The following is a 16,485-nucleotide window of genomic DNA, read 5'->3' on the forward strand; positions in this document are numbered from 1 at the left end:
GATTTAGAAACAGCTGAACTTTGAAAAACAGCAGAAACATCTCTCGGGTGCTGCAGAGGAGTGCATTTTTCAATGAAGCTGTGCCAAGGGACTGAAAAATTGCTTATGAGCACAGGACATTGGCCCAGGGAGCAGTCGAACTGACAGGGCGGACAGAACTGCTAGGAGGGCAGCTTGTTCGGAGGCAGCAAAGGAAACTTGGAGCACATTCGTAATCACTGAATTCCAGGAGGTCACCAAGTTCTCCAGCCCCTCAATAATGTGACCGCGGCACAGGAGGGAGACCGAATCCGAGGGCCACTGAATACTACAGTAACCAAATCCTACACCTCACATAGAAAATTCTAGTATTAGTGCTCCAATAGATTAGGTCCTCCTTGACAATAATGTTTGTTAAAAGAGTAACAGTCTTGAGGCCCCTGAATTCACCAGTTGGTCCACTGTCTGGGGAGCCACAGTAACACGACAGTAGACATAGGTTGGGACCGGAGGGCGGGGAAAGGGAGAGAAGTCCTCCCTCCAAGCCTGGAAGCCAGCCCACACTCGTCAGCCCCGCAACACTAAAATTGCTCGTGCCTATGGTTTGGTCAAGGTGGATGTTTGTGGCCAAGAGGGATCTGGGTTGTAACTGTGTTTGGGATTTGGAAAGGAGAAAGTGTGGGGTTTTCGATTTTACCTGTTGGCCATTCTCCTGGGCAGCCAGGGAGCCCTGTTTGCCTGTGACTTTTCCCTGGCAGCTCACGTTGGCCATCCAGAGAGACTCCAGGAGGTGGAAGACGGCTCGGTCTTAGTGTGGTGGCCGCAGTCGCAGGAACTCGCCATGGTCAAGGGCCTCTCAGGGAAACTGCCTGCAAGCACAAGGGACCTTGGCAGGGCCTCCCCTGCCGCATGCGGTTCTCCTGCGGAGCCCGCATCGCCTCCCGCGCTGCCCCTACCCCCCGTCTCCATGCCTCTCTCTGCCCTCCCTGAGCCTGCCACAGGAGGACAGGACCAGGTTGTGTCCCCTCCCCGTGTTCCCAGGCGATTTCACAGAGGGCACGTGACAACTCCTGACAGTTGCCTTGGGCTGAGCGTGGAGAAGGGCAGACAAGAGGCGGTCAGAGGGGGCCGAGGCCCAGTTCTCGTGTGCCTTCCCTTTCCCCCACACCCCTCCATTTGGCCTCACCCAGGGCTCCTGGGGTGGGTCACAGTTGTGAGGGACCCCCTAGGACCCACCGCCAGCACCCCAGTCCCAGGCAGAATTCCCGCCTGCCCTGTGGCACCTTGATTCTCCCCTGTCTGAGGGGTCACTGAGGAGGGGGATGTGGCCGCTGGTCCAGCTGAGGGTCTACAGGAAGAGGACAGCCACATGGCCACGGCCCGAGGTGTGGAGGCACCCCCTGAACTGATTCTTCTGGGCGGCGAAGAGATTCCAGTACTGCCTGAGCCCCCGGGGTTTGCTTTCTTCCTTCCTTCCCTCATCACAGCGATCCCCGTTCATTGCGGAAAGTACGGCAAATGCAGAAAAATGTAAAGAAATGTAAAAACAATAACGGATGATCCGTAACCCCGAAGCAAGCGCGAGTAAAAGTTGCACAGGCTGTCTGCAGCCTTCTCTGCTGTCTCCCTTCACGTGGCTTGTTTCTCTTATCAGCAGGTGATAAGCTGTCGGCCCCGGTGCTAAATGCTTCAAATACTTCGGGATGCTGTTTTTGTTTTTGTTTTTTAAATTTTTTTTCAACGTTTTTTATTTATTTTTGGGACAGAGAGAGACAGAGCATGAACGGGGGAGGGGCAGAGAGAGAGGGACACACAGAATCGGAAACAGGCTCCAGGCTCTGAGCCATCAGCCCAGAGCCTGACGCGGGGCTCGAACTCCCGGACCGCGAGATCGTGACCTGGCTGAAGTTGGACGCTTAACCGACTGCGCCACCCAGGCGCCCCCGGGATGCTGTTTTAAAGGCTGTACGTGATGGTTAATTCAATTTTGTGTCAGCTCGACCGACCGGATTACATCTTACATCTTACATCTTACTTCTGGGTGCGTCTGTGAGGGTGTTTCCAGAAGAGACTGGCATTTGAATTAATGGGCTCAGTAAAGCCGGTTTTCCTCCCGAAAGTACGTGGGCCTCATCCAATCCACTGAGGGCCTGAAACGAACAAAGGGCAGAGGACGGAAGAACTCGCCCCTTTCCTCTGCCCCGACGTGGAAGCTGGGCATCTCCCCCCATCTTCTTCTGTCCTCAGACATTTCCCACCCTCAGCTCCCACAATCGGCTCCCAGGTTCTCAGGCCTTTGGGCTCAGACTGAATTACACCACTGGCTTTGCTGGGTCTCCAGCTTGCTGATGGCAGACTGTGGGACTTCTCAGCCTCCATAACCGAATGAGCCAATTCTTCATAATAAATCTCGGTAGATAGAAAATAGATAGTTCTCTTCTCTGGAGAACCCCAGCTAATGCAAAAGCCGTATCATATATCTACCCACGTATTTATTCAAAATGAGGTATTGAAACAAAGGGAGAAAAAAGAGAGACAACCCCCAAACGGACTCTTAACTATAGAAAATAAACAGAGGGCTACCAGAGGGGAGGGGGGACGGGAGAAATAGGTGAAGGGGATAAGAACGCACTTCTCGTGATGAGCGCTGAGAAGTATCTGGAAGTGTTGAATCGGTATATTGTACACCTGAAACTAGAACCACGCTCTATGTTAACCACACTGGAATTAAAGTAAACAAACAAGCAAGCAACTTGCTTGGTCCCCTGGAAGGAACAGACGACACATCACACATAATGATACGGGGGAGGGGCGCCTGGGTGGCTCAGTTGGTTAAGTGTCCGACTTCGGCTCAGGTCATGAGCTCACCGTTCATAAGCTTGAGCCCCACGTCGGGCCCTGTGCCGATGGCTCAGAGCCAGGAGCTTGCTTTGGATTCTGTGTCTCCCTCTCTCTCTGCCCCTCCCCTGTTCATGCTCTGTCTCTGTCTCTCAAAAATAAATAAACATTGCAAAAAAAAATTTTTTTTTAAATGATACGGGGGAAGCAGTGAACGCCTAGGAAGGGTGCCCAGTCTCCAGCATGTGTGGTAGATGTGGAAGGCGGAGAGGAGAAAGGCTTCCAGAAAGAAGCTGAGAATCAGCTGGGAGAAGGAGGGAAAAGTGGGCACTCTGGAGAGAAGGTGTGGAAAAGAGAAACAGCGAGTGGGGGGCAAAAACTGAAGATGTGAAGTTTAGTTAGAAGAACAGGAAAATGTGGTCAAGTAAGCATGGCCCCAATTAAGAAGAGCTCTTAGTACTTCCAATAAAGTTGAACCTTTATCCTGCGGCTGATAGGGAGCCATCGTGAGGATGTAAGCAAGGGAGAGAGTGACATGCATGTTAGGGACGCGACCCCAACTAAGGACGGAGCTTGAGATGACCCGTCTAGATGGCACCTGTCCAGGGTAAGCAAGGTCTGGCTCACGCGGTGGTGGCAATGGGCAGATCAAGGAGAGGCAGCCTCGAGAATTATTTAGGAGGCAGAATTGGTACAGCGTGGCAATGTCGCGTAGAGGTGAGGGCAAGAGACAAGTCTACAGCAACCTTGAGGTGCCTAGCTTGGATGATTTGGTAGATCGTGATGCCACAAACTGGAACAGATGATGTAGGAAAAGGAGTGAGCTGGAAGGTATTTTAGGTATTTCTATTCCTGCATTAAAAACCTGCTTAAAGGGGGCGCCTGGGTGGCTCAGTCGGTTAAGCGTCCGACTTCAGCTCAGGTCACGATCTCGCGGTCTGTGAGTTCGAGCCCCGCGTCGGGCTCTGGGCTGATGGCCCAGAGTCTGGAGCCTGCTTCCGATTCTGTGTCTCCCTCTCTCTCTGCTCCTCCCCCGTTCATGCTCTGTCTCTCTCTGTCTCAAAAATAAATAAACTTTAAAAAAAAAAAATTAAAAAAAAAACCCGCTTAAAATGTGGCCTTAAACAACAATTTATTATCTCTCATGATTCTGTGGGTTAAGAAATGGGCTGAGTACGGGGCGCCCGAGTGGCTCAGTCGGTTGAGCGTCCGACTCTTGGTTTCAGCTCGGGTCAATGATCTCACAGTCTGTGAGTTCGAGCCCCACATCGGGATCCACGCTGGTAGCGTGGCGCCTGCTTGGGATTCTCTCTTTCCCGGTCTCTCTGCCCCTCCCCTGCTCATTGTCTCTGTCTCTCTCTCTCAAAAATAAATAAATAAACTTAATAAGTGAGTAAGTAAAGAAAGAAAGAAAGAAAGAAATGGGCTGGGTACTTCTGTTTCACACTCTGGGGTCTTTCACTTGGCTGCATGGAGCCACTGACTGGGAAGGTCCATGGTCTTACTCACATGCCCAGCCTCTTGGTTCTCCTCCACAGGGCCTCTCTCTCCTCCCACGTGGCTAGCATCTGTCTTCTCCTGCCTTCAGACTCAGAAGAGGACCCAGGAGAACCTACGGTGAAGTTCCATCCCTATTCTGAGTCTGAGGGCCGGAGGAGACCAATGCCTCAGCCAGAAGACAGTGAGGCAGAGAGAAAGAATTCATGGAACGCCTGGGTGGCTCAGTCAGTTAAGCATCTAACTTCCGCTCAGGTCGTGATCTTGTGGTTCCCGAGTTCAAGCCCTGCATTGAGCTCTATGCTGTCAGCACTGGAGCCTGCTTTGGATCCTCTGAAGCACTACAGCCACCCACCTCCCATTCCAGATGGAGGACTCGTTTCCCTGCTGGGAGTGCTGGCCGCTCACAGCTGGGTCTCTCTCCAGGAACCGTCCTCCCCCAAAGTTACACCCTCTCAAAGCACAGCCCCCACCCAATGGCTGGAGGATGTGGGGGGCTACCAGAGCCCAGCCCCCTCACCTCTCTTCAGGACAACTCGGAAGGGCCATCCCCGCTGGAGATCTCCCCCTGGGATCAGCTGATGATTCTGTTGTAGCTATGCCGCAGTTCAACTTCTCCTCTGGTCCGGTCCTCTTCCCTCACTCCCGCTCCCATAGGGATGCTGCTCCCAATCCTTCCCTGCAACTAGACACAAACCTCTGTCAGGATGTGTCCCGCCAGCGCACGGAGGCGGAGAAGGAAGAGGCTGAGCTCTGACTGGGCCAGGAAGAGTTAGAGAGAGCCTCTGGAATGGAAGCAGAGCCTCCCACAGGCAGCAAGGTTTCTGAGGCTGCAGTCTGAGGGAGAGGTCTACATGGAGTGGGTAGAAAGAGAGGATCAAGGGACGAAACACTGACCTAGCCGATCACTCATGTTAGGAATTTAGGTCGTCTCCAATTTTCACTGTTATAAATAAAAAACATCAGAATACACGTCTTGATACCTAAATTCTTTTGTCCACAGTTCTAGTCAATTTTTTTTTTTTTAGCCCAGATTTGAGCACTGAAATTGGAAATTACAGAATAGAAGCATTCTTGAGGCTACCAGAACTGTCCAAGGCCCCTGTTCACATCGCCCTTACACAGCATTCATTCTCCTTCAGCCAAACTCCTAAATTTATAAGAGACTTGATTTAGGGAAGGTCATTGATTCAGCTAGAGAGTTAATTATTCATTTGAATTGGTTTGTGCAAAAGGCTCCAGAGAGCCTACAAGAATAAATTGAAATGCTATTAGAACTAACAGGCGAATTTAATAAAGTGGCTGCATGCAAAATTCAATAGCTTCCTCATCAACTAGCAACAACCAATTAGAAAATAAAGTGGGGGGGTGGCAGGGGGTAGAGAGCATAATTACAACAGTAATAACGGTAACAAAATGCTCAGGATTGACTTTAGCAGCAAACATGGGAAACGGGAAAACTACATGTTAAAACTCTGTGAACTTTCTAAAACACATGCTATAATTAATTAGATAGAAAGACATGCTATGTTTCTAAATGGGAAGAGTGAATGTGCTATGGCGTTAACTTGTTGATTTAACACCATCCAATTAAATGTCCAAGGAGGTTGTTGTTTTGTTCTTGTTAAACATGCCACAGTTATTCTAAAGTTTACTCAGAATAAATACACAGGCAGGAATGGCTAAGAACAAACGTGAAAATGAGCGAAGGAGGAATTTTGCTTCATCAGATATTAAATAGACAATGAAGCTAAAATTGTGAAAATAGCGTAGCCCTGATGCAAGAATTGGTGGATGCCCCCGTGGGTCACGCTCACAAGCAGAAGCTAGTGTGCAAGGATCTAGTGTCTGATGAAGTCCATGCCACAATCCTGGTGGAAGAGGAAGCATTATTTGGTAAGCGGTGTAGAGACAACTGGCTAACCATCTGGGGGAAAAAAATGATACCTTCTCTCCCACCACACATCCAAATAAATAAAATTCCAGTTGATGAACGCATTAAGCATTGTTATAGGTTGAATTGTATCCCTTGGATAAACTTTTTATAAATAAATAAATACATAAATAAATATATATATGCACACATTTTAATAAAAATTATATCTAATTAAAAATTATAGGGGCGCCTGGGTGGCGCAGTCAGTTAAGCGTCCGACTTCAGCCAGGTCACCATCTCGCGGTCCAGGAGTTCGAGCCCCGCGTCGGGCTCTGGGTTGATGGCTCAGAGCCTGGAGCCTGTTTCCGATTCTGTGTCTCCCTCTCTCTCTGCCCCTCCCCCGTTCATGCTCTGTCTCTCTCTGTCCCAAAAATAAATAAACGTTGAAAAAAAATTAAAAAAAAATTATAATGTAATATAAGACATTAAAATTATATATAATTTATATATTTCTATACATATATATTTTATATATTTCTATTATGTTATATAATATATACATCTCTATTATATATTATATATGTTATATTATGTATATATTTCTATTATATATTCAATATATTAGTATATAGTTTAATATAATATTAATATATTTAATATAATATTAATAGATTTCTATTATATATATTATATATCCCAACTCCCTGCACCTCAGAATGTGACTTTATTTGGAAACAGGGTCACTGCATATGTAATGAATTAAGATAAGGTCATGCTAGAACATGGTGGGCCTGAATCCAGTATGACTGGTGTCCTTATATGAAGATAGCACGTGAAGTCAGAAGAGATGGGAGTCATATCCTCCCACAAGCCAAGGCACCTTGAGGCTACCAGGAGCTGGAAGAAGCAAGGAAAGAGCATTTCTGAGCAAGCATGGCCTGGTCCACCATCCCCTGACTTCTGGCCTGCAGAACTTGAGACAACACATTTCTGTTATCCTAAATCACCCAGTCTGCGGTACTTTGTTACAGCCGCCCAAGGAAACCAACACAAACGTATAAATTAGAACCACTAAAAACATTCAAAGAAAATATAGGAGAAAGTTGTATATACTTTTTCAAAAGCAGTAAGGCCTTGATAAGCATAAAAGCAATGGAAACAATTCAAAGGGAAAATCAATACTTTTTATACATTAAAAAAACTTAAACCTACATAAGAAATAGGTTTATCAAAACTAAAAGGTGAGCAGCAAATTGGGAGAGTAAACTGCTACAAAAGGACAAGTGGCCATTATTTTTAATGTATAAGACTCTAAAACCCCAGTAGAAAATTGGGTGAACAACCCCCACAGACATTTCACAAAATGGGCATGACTGTGAACATTAAAAATGTTAATAATCATTAATTTCATTAATAATCAAAGCCACGTCAATTAAAAGGTGGAAATTTGCCTTTCAAAATAATAAATATTTTAAGGGTGCCTGGTGGCTCAGTCAGTTAAGCATCTGACCTCAGCTCAGGTCATGATCCCCCAGTTCCCGGGTTCAAGCCCTGCATCGGGCTCTGAGCTGACAGGGAGCTCAGAGCCTGGAGCCTGCTTTGGATTCTGTGTCTCTCTCTCTTCCCTTCCCCAGCTCACACTCTGTCTGTCTCTCTCTCAGAAATAAACACTAAAAAAAAAATTTTTTAAAACCCAAATTAATAATATTTTATACAACAGTACACTTAGTAAGAGAATAGTAAAAATTGTCCTTCCTCCCATCATATCGTTCAAAGTATAAATTTCTAGTATTCAAAGCATAAAATTCTAAATTTTTTAGAATGTAATCTCTGATGCTGGGTATAGAAAGTTTTAAAAACTCATATCCTTAATTTTTTTTTTTTTTTTTTTTTTTATTTTAGAGAGAGAGCCCATGCTCAGTGTGGAGCCTGACATCAGGTTTGATCCCACAGTCCTAGGGTCAGGACCTGAGCCAAAATCAAGTGACAGACACTCAACCCACTGAGCCACCCAGGCATCCCAAAAGTTCATACCCTTGGACCAAGTGATTCTCCTTCTAAAAATCTATCTTCAAGAAGCAAGTAAAATTTAGCCAAATATTTATCTACAAAAATGTTCATCACTGCACAATTTATAATAATGATAAATTAGAAACAACCTCAATATCCAACAAGAGGGGAATCATTGCACAGCTTGTAATGTTAAATTATATAACCATTAAAGGAGGTGATTTCAACTTATTTAATGACATGGATGTATTTATAATAAAAATGTAAAACTAAAAAGCTCACTATTACATGTATGTTACAAAACACACACCTGCAGGGGACAACAGGAGATTGAAATGAAACAGAGTATCTTTTCTCCTAAACAGCATGATTTATAGATGGTTTTAGTTTTTTTATTGCACGAAATATAGGTAACATACAATTTGCCATTTTAACCACTTTTAAGTGTATAATTCAGTGGCATTAAGTACATTTACAATGCCATGCAATCATCACTTTCATCCATTTCCAGAACTTTTTCATCATCCACATGCTGAAACTCTATACTCCTTAAACAAAAGCTCCCCATTCCTCCTTCCCCCAGTCCCTGGTGACCTCTATTCCAACTTCTGTGTCTATGAGTTTGCCTGTTCTAGGTACCTTATGTAAGTGAAATTATACAAATATTCTTCTTTTGTGGCTTATTTCACTTATCGCCATGGACTGAATGTTTATTGCCCGCCCCCCTCGCCATTCATATATTGAAATCCCAATCCCAAGGTGATGGCATTTGGAGGTGCGGCTTCGGGAAGAGAGTGGAGCCCTCATGAACAGGATTAGTGTTCTTATGAAAGAGACCCCAGAGAGTATCATCACCCCTTCTGCCATGTGAAGTGACAGTGACATGATGCCATCAGTGAGAAAGCAGGCTCTCACCAGACATAGTATCTGCAGATGCCATGGTGTTGGACTTCCAGCTTCCAGAGCCACGAGAAATAAGTTTCTGTTGTTTATAAGCCACCCATACGATGGTATTTTGTTACAGCAACCTGAACAGATCATGACAGTTGGCATAGTATTTCCAAGATCCATCCATGTTGTGGCATGTATCAGAATATCATTCCTTTTTTACGGTTGGTTAATATTCCATTATATGTAACTTACACACCACATGCTGTTCATCCATTCATCCATTTGGATGACATTTGTGGACATTTGTGTTGTTTTCTCCTTTAGGCTATTATGAGTAATGCTGCCATTAACATTAGCACACTCGAATGTTTGAGTTCCCGCTTTCAATTATTTTGGGTATATACCTAAGGAGTGAAATTGCTGGATCATATGATAATTCTAGGTTTAACTTTTTGAGGAATGGTTGGTTTTAACTCTTAAAAATTTTCTTCTGCATTTTTCAGATTTTCTCCACTGAGCGTGCATTATTTTTATAATCAGAGGGAAAAAATGAACATATTATTTTCCAATGCCTCCCATTGCTTTTCTTTCTTCTCTTTACACATAAAGCACTGCTCCCATGGAGCCAAGCAAAAGATTGCTCAAATGTTCCCCTTAACTGAGAGCAAGGGCTGCACACATCCACAGAATGACTCTTCCAACATGCACCTGGGATTTGTTTTAATCAGGCATGGTAAGATGTCGGACATGGAGATGTTGCCTGGTTTTTTTTTTTTTTTTCATTTTATTGATATATAATTGCCAAATAACATAATGTAAGTGTAAGGTGTGTAGCACGATGATTTGATGCACATATAGATTGCAAAGTGATTACCATAAGGTTAGTTCACGCACCTATCGCCTCATATGTTGCCATGACAACTGCCTTTACAAGAATAGCTTATTGCCTACAATTCCCAAGCAGAGGGGTCTGCCATGCCCCACAGGGAACCAGAGTCATTCAGAAGGCTGAAGGAGCAAGGGGAAAGCGTAGGCACAAGCGTTTATTGTGATTTCCATGGAAAAGGCAAGGCAAGCCAGTGTGGACAGATTTAGGATTGGCCAGTTTGAATCATTCCAGTGGGCTCTGGGCTAAAGGGGAGGCCTCTCCTTGTTGGCTACCTGGCCCAACAGGTGGTTTAGGGCAGGGGGAATACTGACTTGGTGTGAGAGAGGTAGATAAAGGAGGTGGTTTGCATATGAAAAGTGCTCTCAGGCAAGGTGTTTACTATCCCTAGGAATGAGCTAACCCTAGGAGGACCATCAAAGTCCCAAGACGGCAGAGCATCATAAAATACAGAAAATAAAAAACACGATTAAGGCAGTGATGTGTGTGCAAGATTTCTCTTTAAAGCTGTTTGTAATAGGAAAGATTGGAAGCCAGTGAAATTTCCATATAAGGAAATAAGGAGCTGGTTAAATGTGATGTCGCTATGCAGTCGTGAAAAAGAATGGAAGGATCTCCAAGAGGTGCCACAAAAAGGAAAAAACCCTGGTGCAAAACACCAAGGTCTCCATCATATGGACCCAGGTGCTTGTAAGTGCAGAGAGTATCTCTGGAAGGATGCCCAAGAAATTCTAACACGGGTACCTCCAGGCAAGGGAACTCACTGGCCTCAGGACCAAGGTTAGGAGGGATAGAGAGGTACTATATCTTTTCATTTTGTGCCATGTGAGTGTGTTGTTTATATCTAAAAGAATTACATTAAGATTTTTAAGTCATGGGCACCTGGGTGGCTCAGTTGGTTTAAGCATCCAACTTCGGCTCAGGTCATGATCTCATGGTGCATGGGTTTGAGCCCCACACTGGGCTCTGTGCTGACAGCTCAGAGCCTGGAGCCTGCTTCGGATTTTGTGTCTCCCTCTCCATCTGCCCCTCCCCAGCTCATGCTCTGTCTCTCAAAAATAAACATTAAAAAAAATTTTTTTTTTTTAGAGAGAGAGCATACTTGCACACGAGCAGGGGAGAGGGGCAGAGGGGGAGAGAGAGAGTGAGAGAGAATCTCAAGCAGGCTCTAGGCTCAGTGTGGAGCCCGATGCGGGGCTCAATCCCACAACCCTGGGATCATAACCTGAGCTGAAATCAAGAGTTGAATGCTCAACTGAGCCACCCATGCACCCCTATATTAACATTTTTGTTTTAAAAGAAGTGGGGAAAAGGCCAGAGGTCCTATTATGCCTGTTATAGGTTGACCTGTATCTCCCAGAAAAATATACTGAAGTCCTAACCTCTGGTACCTGTGAATGTGACTTTCTTTGGAAATAGGGTCTTTGAAGATGTAATCAAGTTGTGACAACGTCATTAGGGTGGGGCCTAATCCAATATGATTGGTGTTCTTAGAAGAAGAGAGAAATTTGGACACACACACACACACACACACACACACACACACACACAGAGGAGAATGCCATGTGAAGACCAGACTCAAGTAGAAGGTGGCCGAGTAATGTCGAGGGAGAGATTGAAGTGATACATCTTATACCTAGGAATGTCAAGGCCAGGGATTACCAGCAAATGTCAGAAGCTAGAAGAGCCAAAGGGCAGATTCTCCCTCTGAGTCCTCAGAAGGAACCAACCTTGCTAATACCTTGATATTGGACTTCTAATCTCCAGAACGGTGAGACAATAAATTTCTATAATTTTAAGCCTCCCAGCTTGTGATGCTTTGCTATGGTAGCCTTAGGAAGGTAATATAGACCCTTTCTCAACTCCCCCTGGAAGCCCCAATTTCCTGGTTATAATGCTGGCAAATGCTTTGAAAGAAGCTCAAGGTGGAGGCACAATTTCTGGACATGAACTCTCAAGGACCATGCAAACTCCTTCTAGCCCGAAGCTCTGGCCTCTGGGTTCCTCTCTGTCCCTCCTCCAAGGAGCAGAGCAGGCTGAGAACCTGGGTCCAGACCAAACATCCGGGGGTGAATCGGGGCTTGGATCCTAGAATGTGAGCCCCAAGCTGGGTGGAACTGAATTCTGTTCACTGCCCTCAGCAGCTCCTATAGGAGCACCTGGCAGGAAGTCAGTACTCCATTAATAGTCATTGAGTGAAGGGAGGCGCAGTCTCTCTTGGGTCTCACTTGATCATTAAATAAGCACACTAATCAGCATCCACCTCCTGACCTTATGAGGATTAAAGACGCTAATGCCCCTGAAACCCTTAACAAGATGCCTGGAATATAACAAGAGCTCGGTAAGAAGCAGTTATTAACACTGTTACATTTTGGCAAACAAGGCTGTTCCCTATAGCAAAATTGGCAAGAAGGTTTCACCTCACATGCCAACTCATTGTAGTTGTCGGGTGAGTTTGCCTAGACTGTTGTGTTGAAAAGATGCTGAGGTCAAGTCTGGGCTGGGTGGCAGGAGCCAGCTCCTCACCAAGGTAAAACATGGAAACCAGACAGAATGTTCTCCCTGCCGTGTTGTGGGGAAGAAGGAAAGGCTGAGGAGGGCAGGTTGCCCTGGGGCAGAGCCTCGCCCACACATCTGGGTCTCCCTGCAGAGGTGGGGCCAGTGCCGTGCTCCTACCCTGAAGGACAGGGTGGGCTCCCTCACCCCAGGCAGGAAAGAAGTGGAAATTAGCCAGTGATCCGGTAGTGGGCAAACCCTTCTAGGACAATCGGCCCTTCTCCTCCTTCCTGTGAATTTACCCAGGGCACTGGGTGCAAAAGACATCATGGAGCCCCTTCTTCCTATGCACCCCAGATACTGCTGGCCCCAACCGAGGACTTCCCCACCCTTCACAATGCTTCTCCAGTCAGTACACACTAATAGTTCTGCAAAGTGGGCTTTATCGCCTCTACAGATGAGCAAAGGCTGGAGTGTCTGAGTGATGTGTCCAAGGTCACCCTCTTGTCCCTTGGCCTTTATCCCGTGTCACCACAGCCTCCTGGGGAGAGGGGCGGAGGGGGCACTCCAGCGTCAGGGAGGGGCAGCCCCACTCTCTTTCCTTCAGCACCACTGGGGACACACTTGGCTCTGCATGGCTCCCGTGGTGCTTCTTACCCTCGGGAACTTGGAATCTCTTGGGAGGAGACTTGGCCTTTCTCTGGCTTTCCTTCATTTGTCCCTCACTCCACTGGAGCAGGTCAGATTCTTCACTGCCTTCAGGAAAGGGGATACTAGTCCCCTGTTAAATCCCTACATTGCCTAAAGCTCACCAAGAGGGTCAAAACCCAGAGGCCCTGTGGCAGGTTTCTGGGAGCCATGTGGGCCCTGCCCCCAAGAACACTGATGTTCCCTGGAATATTGGGGCACGCTGGCTCACCACTAGGGGCCTCCCCCCCCACCGGCGATTGCTCTCACTGCATTCACTTAAATGCCTGCTCTCTACATTTGCCCTGGGAGCTGGTCAGACAGAAGGAAAGACACCGCCCCCCACCCTCCTATAGCTGTACCCCAGCAGAGAGGACAGGCCCAGAAAGAGACTGTCAGTGGCCCCACTGAGGGATCTATTGGTGTTCCAGGTACACAGAGGGGACAGGTTCAGCTAATTAGCCTAGGTCCAGGATGTATATTCTGAACTATATGGAAACGCATGGGGTGCTTGGTGCAGGTGGGGAGTCTCCTGTTCCAGAAGGTGTGCGAGCAGGCGGCAAAGGGACCTCCTGTCTACCTACACAGATTTCCCTTCTGTCTTCATCTGGGCCCTGGGTGTGGGGAAAGGGGTGGGATACGCATTTGCTGAATGAGATGATCCTTAGCAGACGCCCGACTGAGTGCTCAGGAATTGTCAGCTGCTATTTTCTGAACCACTGTACTTGATTGAGTTTAGGGCACCTATCGTCTTGCGGAGAGTAAGAGAACAGGAGGTAAAGGGTTGTTCCCCTTCGCCAGCCACATCCACACACAGCTGGCCACAGGGCAGGAGAGCCCGGCAGACGGGGAGCAAGGGTGTGTGATTTCCTGAGCAGCCTCTTCAAGCCTAACATCCCTTTAATAGTCCTCGTTAAGTGCCCGCCCTGCTCACCCCAGAGATTTTCATGACTATGGAAAATAGCCATTATCTGACCTCCAGGGCAATGAAAATATCTGCAGAATTCCAGGAAAGGCTGTTATAAAACCGAGTAGGGCCAATCCACCCTTACAGAAATGCAAAGCCAGGGTAAGGAGGAAATCATAAAGTAAATGTATTCACTGCTCCAACTCTCTTCACCTATTTTGATGTATATGAGTACATTTGGCCTCTGGTAGCATTGGAGAGGGAGAGACAGGGAGAGGCAGAGGGAGAGAAACAACAAAAATCAGTGACGACTCCTTTCTTTTGCCCTGGAGGGGAACGGAGGTGGTAAAGCAAGGGACTCAACGTTTAAGTTAATAATTTATCATGAAAACTTGGCATTATTGATTCCATGAATGAGGTTTTAAAAGGTTTTGCTGCCATCCAAAGAACATGTGAGAATAAAAATGTCCTTCCCTTTCTTACCACGTAATTTGAAAAAGACAAACCGTTTTTCATCCTAAAAATGTTCGATGTACCTGGCAAAAAGTGTTTTCAAATACAAGACAGCTCCTTAAATAGGCCCCAGAGATAACTTGGGGCCAGGTTGGAGTCCTGCTCTGGTCCCAGCTCAGGTGGCCAGGGGATCTTAGGAGGGGCATCCAGTTGTACCAGCTGTGAGACGGTGGGAGGCATGATTGCCCTTTGATGACCTCAGCCAGGACTGTGGCAAAGGGCACCTGAGGGGAGAGTAGGCAATGGCTCTGACAAAGCACCCCCCCCCCCCACCGCCACTCAGCCAGCCTTTCAGGGAGAGGAGTGGCACTCCAACCCAGCCTGCATGGGGGTGGGGGAGTGGGGACAGCGGGTCCTGATGCTGCTCTCCACCTGTCACAGCCCGACCACCTGCCCTCAGGCAAGCTTCTCCAACCACCAGGCCGCCCCCACTCTGCCTCTGGGAAGGGTCAGGAGGCGAAATGAGAAGGAAGATGTTCTCTTTTGTGTTCTTTCTCCCATCAAGGAAAAGCCCCTCAAGTCTCGAGTCTCGGCTGCCCTCTCCCACGGGTGAGGGGGGGTGGCTGAGGTTGATGGGCAAGCCCCAGTCTTGCTTTGCCCACACTCCACTACGACACTGTCAAAACACAAAATTCAACTGAGTAAATCTGAAGATCTAATGGATTTAATTAAGCAATTCACGAATAGCACAGCTCCCATCTAGCTGGGGATGCTGGTAGAGGGGAGCTGCTGTGATGATGTACAAAATGGAAGGTTTTTATAGGAAGGAGTGTGGAGCAAGAAAGTTATTAGCAGAAGAAAAGAAAGGAAAAGAAAGGCAAAGTCACCTCCCCTAAGGTATAAGGGCAGGGGTCTAATTAGGTGGGCTCATCATTTTTCTTTGGGGGATGGAGAGGGCCCATGTAGTGCTTATCAGAAAGTCCCTGATTGACAGGCTAAGATTCACATTTCTGGGGGAGACGGAAACTGCAATTAGGTTAGGCATTAAGCCCGGGTTTGGTGACCTGGCTTAAGTGACACCATCGTGGGCCTGTGGTTTGCCTGGGGTCTGATGAAGCGAGGGAGGCTGCTTTCAGACTTCCAGTGGACATCACCGGCCTGGTAGGAGCCAAAGCACTCCGCCTCTACGTTGTGCTTCATTTCTGGGTGGCGTTACTCAACTCTGAGGGAACACAGGCCTGGTCTGCTCCCCAGAACCCTGCTGCAGAGCGGTGGTGTGTTATGAGGGCTACACAACCTCACATACTTGGCAACTGATGGCCACTGGGTTACTGGAGCAGTTACGTTTGTTGGGACGCTTTTAAAAGTTACTGTCGACAATTCTGACACCAACTACAATTCTGCACCCAAGTCCAACGTGTGGATTTCCCCAGACTACGCGATTCTCCGACACCGGTTCAGTCGTCCTGCAATTCAATTCTGACACCATCTACCTGGAGATAACGTCAGATTCCACAGGTTAAAGGGCTCAGTTCTACAAGACTGCCTCCCACCTCCGCCCCCTTTAGATGCTGGTCACCAGCCCAGGTTTGTCACCTGTGCTTCCGACCAACTAGCTATAAGATCAGAGGTTCCGGCGAGTGCCCCCCTCACCTTGGGTTTGATTAATTTGCTAGAGTGGCTCATAGAACTTACATTTTACTCACTAGATTGCCAGCTTATTATAAAAGGATAGAACTCAGGAATCGCCAGACAGGAGAAATGCATAGGACATGGTAGGGGGAAAGGATGTGGAGTTTCCATGCCCGCTCCAAGTGTTCTACTCGCCCCTAATCTCCACGTGTTCACCAACCTGGAAGCTCTCCAAAACCCATCATTTTGGGTTTTTATGGATGCTTCATTATGTAGGCCCAAGTGACTAAATCATTGGCCACTGGCGGCTGAACTCAATCTCCAGCCTCTAAT

General features: G+C 47.1%; 1 protein-coding gene across 2 annotated transcripts in view; it reads right to left on the reverse strand.

Moving 5' to 3' along the window:
* The window catches only part of LOC125160113 (uncharacterized), a 25,757-nt gene extending 24,051 nt beyond the window's left edge, over positions 1 to 1,706 (reverse strand). Inside the window, exons 1-2 of one of the 2 annotated variants that reach the window (XR_007150138.1) lie at positions 1,263 to 1,706; positions 677 to 848 (exon numbers count right to left, since the gene is read on the reverse strand). Coding sequence is in view for 1 of the 2 variants with exons in the window: in XM_047848736.1 (XP_047704692.1) it covers positions 677 to 687 (11 nt within the window). In the remaining variant the exon portion in view is untranslated. Of the gene's footprint in view, positions 1 to 676; positions 884 to 1,262 lie in introns of those variants that run through there. The other variant, XM_047848736.1, reaches the window with a different exon arrangement.
* Between the last annotated feature and the right edge of the window lie 14,779 nt (positions 1,707 to 16,485).

The sequence above is a fragment of the Prionailurus viverrinus genome, chromosome A2 (genome assembly GCF_022837055.1).
Source record: "Prionailurus viverrinus isolate Anna chromosome A2, UM_Priviv_1.0, whole genome shotgun sequence".
In the NCBI taxonomy this organism is placed as follows: Eukaryota; Metazoa; Chordata; class Mammalia; order Carnivora; family Felidae; genus Prionailurus; species Prionailurus viverrinus.